Genomic DNA, 7,739 nt, shown 5'->3' on the forward strand with positions numbered 1-7,739 from the left:
CCATGAAAGTGATTTTTTAGATTAGTGAAAATACATCATATGAAAGTTAAATAAAAACACGTTTTAATTGCATAACAAGATATCGTGAGATGCCGTCTCAACAAAATACGACAAGGAAGAATTCTGATTATTTGAATGAACTGAAACACGGCAAATATAGTTATAATACATCTGCAAATAAACCTCCACAACATCTTTCTGAATTCTACTCCTTCATGAGCAATAATTCGAACGCATCAGCATCTCCTGGACGGGAGCTGACTAGAGGTAGTTATGAATATAACCAGAGAATGAATAGAGAGCCATCTTTGAATACCTTTACTTCATTTTCTCCTTCTGTTAGTGACCTTTCAAATATATTAACTTCACAAGATTTCCAGCATACCACTGAAAAATATAGTAACATTATAGATAAGGCAGAAAAATTACGATTGTCATTGGCAGGTGTATGTGAAGCGGCCAGCGAATTTGGACATGCTTTAGAAGATTCGATTAACGAATGCCCTAAAGTTAATAATTCAAAAAATGTGAGCAATGGGATAATGAATGCGGGCGGTTTGCAACATATAATAGCAGCAAATCAGAATATCTTGAGCAGCTTGATATTACTGAGTTTCGAGCAACCGTTAAGAAAGGAGTTACAGAACCTTCAAGAAGAATATAGTTCCAATTATAAGTTCTATCAGCAAGAAGTGAAGTCAAAGTCAAATTTATTGAAAGAGAAGGAATTAGAAAACTTGAAACTTTCAAAGTCTAAGACAAGAAACTTAAATACGTATAAAATTAACTTGTTGAGTTTAACGAATCAAATTGATGATATTGACAGGTTGAAATATGAATATTACCATGAAATTAATTCTATGATCGAGAATTTTAATCGGGATCATTTACTTGTAAGAACAGGTTCACTTGTAAGAGCCCACCTTGAAATATATGAAGGTATTGCTAAGAAGGGGTGGTCTGGTGGTGGTTTAGACGAATTATTAGCAATATCTCCTGACTTATTTGGTACAGACTATACGGACGAAGAAGATGAGCAATTGGAAGATGAAGCTCGTAGTAAGAATAACGAAATATCCCATGAAAGAATATCAGCACAACGCGATAATAGTAGATCTTTGAGCGAGGCAGATAGTGACTCTCAAATAGATGATACAGATAACACAATAGAATTATCGAAAAGGAGCCAATCTGCTAATCTGGTTAGATGCAACACAGAAGTATCAAAGAAGATCTCTCATGAATTAGAAGGAGGTGAAGAGCATAATTTAGGTAATTGCAGCCAGGGTGATAGTACACAAGACGAGTCGTTTTCACTTCCAGCTATTAATAATTCGAATACTGTTCTAAATCAATCAGCTAAACTATTGGATTCAAATAGTACCCAAGATAATGATATCAGTATTGACAATAATGATATACTTAACGAACTTGACGAATAGATGTATGATTTAAATTTATAATTTATCATATTTACTGTAATATAAAACATTAATTCCCTACACTCGCTTCTGAAATTTTTTCAGTAGCTTGTTCAATATTTGGCTTTATGCTTGTCTTCAGTGCTTGTGTTGCTGGCATGTTACTTTTGTTAAAGCTTTTCATTGGCCTTAAGCCCCATTTTTTCAACATTTCAATATCTTCATCCCATCCATTGCACATTGTTGTCAACATTTTCTCACCAGTAAAAATGGCATTACAGCCACCCATGAAGCATAAAAATTGTTCATGTTCTTTCATGGTATAACGTCCAGCTGCAAGTCGAATGATTGATTCTGGCATAATTAATCTGGCAGTAGCAATAGTTTTCAAGATGTGTTCAAATTTTAAGCGTCTTCCTGATTCACGGGGTAAACTAGAGATCTCCTTTTCCATTGGAGTTCCTTTAATTGGCACTAAACGGTTAATAGGCAAAGATTCCGGATGCTTTTCCATAGTTGATAAGGTGTATAAGAAACCGATATGATCTTCCTCGGTTTCACCTAGTCCAAGGATACCTCCAGTACATGCTTTGATTCCAGCATCTTGGACATTTTTAATTGTTTGCAATCTCTCGTCGTAACTTCTAGTTGAAATAACCTTTGGATAATGCTCTCTAGAAGTATCGATGTTATGGTTATACGCTGTCAAACCAGCGTCAGCTAAATCTGCAGCCTGTTTCTTATCAACCATTCCTAAAGTCACACAAGTCTCCATTCCTAATTCTTCATTGATTTGTGTGACCATTTGAGAAATACGCTTTAAACCTGATTTACGACCTGTCATGTCTCTCCATGCAGCACCCATACAGAATCTAGTAGATCCATTTGCCTTTGCAGTTCTAGCAGCCTTCATCACTTCATCTATTGAAATCATCTTTTCTGCCTTTGTTCCGGTGTCATATCTGGTCGATTGGGCGCAATATTTGCAATCTTCAGTACAACCACCAGTCTTGATTGACAACAAAGTACATAATTGAACCTCTTGAGGGTTGTGATACTTTCTGTGTTGAATCTGGGATTGAAACACCAATTCCATTAATGGTGTATTGTATATCTCACGTATTTGGTCTTTGGTCCACGAGTTCAATGGTCTAGGAGTAGTTAATGCTAAATCAATAGCCTTCATATTAGACTCGTGTTCCGTGCCAGAGCTAGTATTGATACTGAAATTAATTGAAGAGTCAACTCCTACAGAATTGGCTCTCTGAGCATTCAACGGCATGGTATTTGATGGTGCAAGAACTCTCATCAGCTGAGATGAGAAAGAACGTTTGACGATATACCTAGAAGCCATCATAACTGTCAAATATGCTATTTGCTATTTTGTAAAGAGAATATGGATATTATACTAAATAAATAAAGATATAATGATTGACAATTATCTCGTTTTTATTGGGTATTCGAGCGATTGCAAAATCCCTACCCTACAAAATCTCCGTCCGAGCTGAATCATTCGAGTCATTTGAGTCAACCACCAAGATGACTCCCATGTCGCGGATATGAAGAACTATGCGAAATGCGACATTTGTATGTCTCAATCCTTACTGCTGCAAAATACTGACCTTGAACAGAAGGGGTTCAATTTCTTGACCAAAAATCTGCGTTTATAAATTTCTTTCAGTTCGTCGTTATTACAAATATAATGTAAGTAATATTTTCCTATAATAGGTCATGTATATTGCAATAGAATTGAATTTCATGCGTATGTTTTTAGTACAATTCGATGAATAGGTGAGGAGCCGGTTGTCATTCAACCGCTCGGTATGCAACCAAGAATTCTAAAACCGAATTATCATCTCTCTTCTAATGTCCTACCGTATTACATACATAACCATATGAAGTTCAGTATCTTTGCGTATAGTCCTTCACAGAAAATTCGGCTACAAGTAAAATCTAACAATTATTCAATGTCAAACTTCTGTCAGGAATATATTCAAAAGTCTTAAATATTCGGCTCATCGTACCCTTAGCATGATTCACTTTTGATACTACCCTCTACACTGTAACACTTCGAGTTCTCGTCTTTGTGGTACCAACTTCTCAAGTCTTACACAAAATCATTTCAAAGGGCAATAGCCCTTGGCGATTATTTAGTGCGATTACCGGGAAATAATTTTTCACTGCTCATTCAATATGTCCGAACTTAAAACCAATTTTTCATTTTCTTAAAGGAAGATTCTTTTGTATTTCAACACCGAGAAATAGTATTAAAAATGGCTCCAATCGTATGTATAACTATGACAGGATATTGATAATAGCAGCAAATACCCTTTGTACGGGTTCGTGTGTTCAAGTGTTTTTTTTTTGATTTTTTTTGAAAGCATTTTTTGTCTAGCAGACTGGTTCTGCTATACTATTTTTTTTTGATGAAGCTCTCTTAAGTGAAAGCAGATCATTTCTACATTCATAAAACCATAACTTGGATAAAACATCTTTGATAACGCAAACCCGGCCCTGGGCTTTGCTGTCTTTATCATTATTTCTTACACCTTTGGTGTACAATGATAATAGTGCAGTAGGCTAACATGGGATATAGACCACCAAGAAAAACACCGCTGCTAAGAAGTTAGTTGTTGACACCTCCGCCCCAACCGAAAACGGTGTTTTCGACCAAGAATCTTACGTCAAGTTCTTGATTGAAAACATCAAGGTTGAAGGTATCCCAGGTAACTTAGGTAACTCCATCTCCATTACTGAAGAAGGTAACAAGGTTGTTGTTGTTTCTAACACCAAGTTCTCTGGTAAATACTTAAAGTACTTGACCAAGAGATACTTAAAGAAGAACCAAATCAGAGACTGGATTAGATTCGTTTCTGTTAAGCAAAACCAATATCAATTACAATTCTACTCCGTCGCTGAAGACGAAGAAGAAGAAGACGAAGAATAAATTATTTGATTCAACTAATATTTTGTATAATAAGATAGGTTTTGAATATATAGTTTATTACGGTCACGGGTGAGGTTTATGAATGTATTAATATCGCTTAATGAAATTCGTAGAACACTGTAAAGGATTTGGCATGAGAGGATTAAGCACGTTTGCATTATGAAAATATAGGTAATGCTAATTGGTTATCTTCAAAAGTCGATGATGATCCTATTAATCTAACCTCTTTGATCCAGAATTTATCATTTTCCAGTAATCTCAAAGGTATATTTTGTCATAAACCATATATATGGATTCATACCAGTTTGAATGTATTTTGACAATTGTTGAATACCACACCGTCCACTTCAGTTAGTGTATAGGGAGTTGAGTATCTATATTAGTGAGATATTTATTTAGAAGTCAGAGCAAATTTAAAAAATATAGCTGGCTGCGAAACCCTATGTCATTATTAATTTCATTATTTTCTTGATACGGTATCTATAGATATTGTCTAAAGAGAAGGGAATATATATCTTATCTTTATAAACAATACTTCTTGGTAACGAGCCTTATGGCTTATTTTAAATTTTCCAAAAAGATTAACACACTAAAATAGGAAACAGAAATTGCAGCATTGAAGAGGATTTCCAGTACTCTTGGTAGGAATGCAAAATAAAGTATATATTGCAAAGAAGACAATTAAGTGCTAGAAATTTTAGGATCAGATTATCAATAAAAGCATTAAATCATTATCGATTAAATTTACAGACCGTCAAAGAATTTATATTATTTAGCTAAATTTTTAACAAAATTACAAAATTACAAAATTACAAAATAAGCACCGATAAATTTATATCTAAAAAGAGTTCACTTCTAGGATTTTTAATCTGAATAAGGGGCCTAACTTTGGCAATCATGAGTAACCAGTTCTTCTTTTTTCTTTGCTTCTTTTCTTGTGAGTTCCATTTCTTATATCGTCAATATCTTCTTAAGAGCTCTATTTCTCTTACCTCCTCAGTTCTCATAGCCTCAGATTCATAATGAGTTCCACTAATGGATCTTTGTCCCAATTAACATGTCAATTTTCTTGATTTTGATTATCTAACAATTCCACCAGGTATACGGCAGCTGAATCTAAAGGATAATACTTTTTATTATCACTACATACTTACTTATAACGTACATCTAAAGAGTCTATCTTTTCCCCTCAGTTACTGACTTCGTGGCCAAGTTGGCTAAGGCGTGAGACTGTTAATCTCAAGATCGTGAGTTCGACCCTCACCGAGGTCGTTTACTTTTTTTTCGGTTTCGAGAAACATGACATGCTTGGATTATTTCAAAGCTCGATGATTCGCTGCATAACTACATATAAACTATTCTTCTATTTTACTAAGTAATTACTTTATAATTACACGATTTGCAATTACAATATGTAGCTACGTGATAGCATTGCAGGCACGCCCAGTATGACTCCAAACAAGTCATCCTTGTAGTCCACTCATATGACAGAAGCAATATGCGAGTGTTACATAACCTTCCGCGGGAATTGAAAAAATTCCACCTATAAGATTTTTTGTCTGTGAAAAATAGTCTCTTGAATTATTTCTTTCCCATATAACCCACCTGATATATCTTGAAAGTTACTTGAACTAAGTAATCTGCTGGATATTAAGCAAAATATATTTGATTTCAAAAAGACATTAAAAATATTTTGGAAGTAAAAAAAAAAACATTGAATTAACCATGGAATCAATTACTCGAGTCTCCATGTCCGTTTGTCCATTTGTGAAGTCTTCATCGGCTCAAGCATTAAGGCAATTAAGCAAAAAGTCAGGTTTGGCTAGTCAAGCTCGCCAGTGCCCATTTATGGGTGCTGCTTTGAATGCTAAAGAATCGACCAGGTCATATTCATCAGCTACCAAGCCGGTTAGAGCTACTGCTTCTTCGATTTCTTCGAACCATCCTTCTGAGGTGCAATCCAAGTACTCATTTAAGGCAGAGGAACTCGTTGGAAATAAAGATGCAGTTAATGTCGAGTCGAATGAACGTGCTTTTGACTTTAAAGGTTACTTAAACTCCGAATTGAACAAAAAGAGAACTGATAAGTCGTACCGTTACTTTAACAACATCAACCGTTTAGCCCAGGAATTTCCTAAAGCCCATCGTTCGAGCGAGAGTGACAAAGTTACAGTCTGGTGCTCTAACGATTATCTTGGTATGGGTAAAAATGAGAATACGCTTAATGAAATGAAGCGAGTCTTAACGAAGTATGGCTCAGGCGCGGGTGGTACCAGAAACATTGCTGGACATAACATCCATGCTCTTAAATTAGAAGCAGAGTTGGCTACTTTGCACAAGCATGAAGCTGCGTTAGTTTTTTCGTCTTGTTTTGTTGCTAACGATGCAGTTTTATCGTTATTTGGTCAAAAGATCAAAGACTTAGTCATCTTTTCAGATGAATTGAATCATGCTTCTATGATTCAAGGAATTAAAAATTCAAGAGCTAAAAAGCATGTCTTCAAGCATAACAATTTGGCTGATTTGGAAGAAAAATTAGCTCAATATCCGAAATCAACTCCAAAATTGATTGCATTTGAATCCGTTTATTCTATGTGTGGTTCTATTGCACCTATTGAAGCCATTTGTGATTTAGCTGAAAAATATGGTGCCTTAACTTTCCTTGATGAAGTTCATGCAGTCGGTATGTATGGTCCTCACGGTGCTGGTGTTGCTGAACACTTAAATTTTGATGCTCACTTGAAATCAGGTATTGCTTCACCTGAAACTCAAACAGTCATGAGTAGAGTAGATATGGTTACAGGTACTTTAGGTAAAGCATACGGTACTGTTGGAGGTTACATCACCGGTAAGGCTAACTTAATTGATTGGTTTAGATCTTTTGCTCCAGGTTTCATCTTTACTACCAGTTTGCCTCCAGCAGTTATGGCTGGATCAAGTGCTTCTATTCGTTACCAAAGATCAACTTTGCAAGACCGTATTGCCCAACAAATCAATACCAGATATGTCAAGAACAATTTGAACGATCTTGGTATTCCAGTTATTCCAAACCCATCGCATATCGTACCAGTATTAGTTGGTAACGCAGCTGATGCTAAAAAGGCTTCTGATTTATTATTAGATAAGCACAACATTTACGTTCAAGCTATCAACTTCCCAACTGTTCCAATCGGTGAAGAAAGATTGAGAATTACCCCTACCCCAGGCCATGGCGCTGAACTTTCAAATCAATTGATTGGTGCTATTGATTCGGTTTTCAATGAATTGAATTTACCAAGAATCAACAATTGGGAAGCTAAGGGTGGTTTGTGCGGTGTTGGTGAAGCAGGAGTGGCTCCACAAGAACACATTTGGACTAATGAACAATTAGC

At 35.7% G+C, this 7,739-nt stretch overlaps 4 protein-coding genes across 4 annotated transcripts; 3 read left to right on the forward strand and 1 right to left on the reverse strand.

Annotated features, from left to right (window-relative positions):
• Nucleotides 1-89: 89 nt before the first annotated feature.
• On the forward strand, nt 90-1,442 carry AC631_05723 (uncharacterized protein; the record flags this gene model as incomplete). The annotated part of the gene is made up of 1 exon (XM_015614552.1): nt 90-1,442. The coding sequence occupies one exon, from the start codon at nt 90-92 to the stop codon at nt 1,440-1,442; it is 1,353 nt and encodes a 450-aa protein (XP_015464617.1).
• A 49-nt stretch (nt 1,443-1,491) lies between these two features.
• Nucleotides 1,492-2,775, reverse strand: BIO2 (biotin synthase; the record flags this gene model as incomplete). Its single annotated transcript, XM_015614553.1, has 1 exon — nt 1,492-2,775. The coding sequence occupies one exon, from the start codon at nt 2,773-2,775 to the stop codon at nt 1,492-1,494; it is 1,284 nt and encodes a 427-aa protein (XP_015464618.1).
• A 919-nt stretch (nt 2,776-3,694) lies between these two features.
• On the forward strand, nt 3,695-4,368 carry AC631_05725 (60S ribosomal protein eL22; the record flags this gene model as incomplete). Its single annotated transcript, XM_015614554.1, has 2 exons — nt 3,695-3,706; nt 4,018-4,368. The coding sequence occupies 2 exons, from the start codon at nt 3,695-3,697 to the stop codon at nt 4,366-4,368; spliced, it is 363 nt and encodes a 120-aa protein (XP_015464619.1).
• A 1,725-nt stretch (nt 4,369-6,093) lies between these two features.
• HEM1 (5-aminolevulinate synthase) lies at nt 6,094-7,672 on the forward strand (the record flags this gene model as incomplete). Its single annotated transcript, XM_015614555.1, has 1 exon — nt 6,094-7,672. A coding segment is annotated over one exon (1,579 nt), but the record flags the coding sequence as incomplete, so codon positions are not given.
• Between the last annotated feature and the right edge of the window lie 67 nt (nt 7,673-7,739).

The sequence above is a fragment of the Debaryomyces fabryi genome, assembly GCF_001447935.2.
Source record: "Debaryomyces fabryi strain CBS 789 chromosome Unknown contig00263, whole genome shotgun sequence".
NCBI lineage: Eukaryota > Fungi > Ascomycota > Pichiomycetes > Serinales > Debaryomycetaceae > Debaryomyces > Debaryomyces fabryi.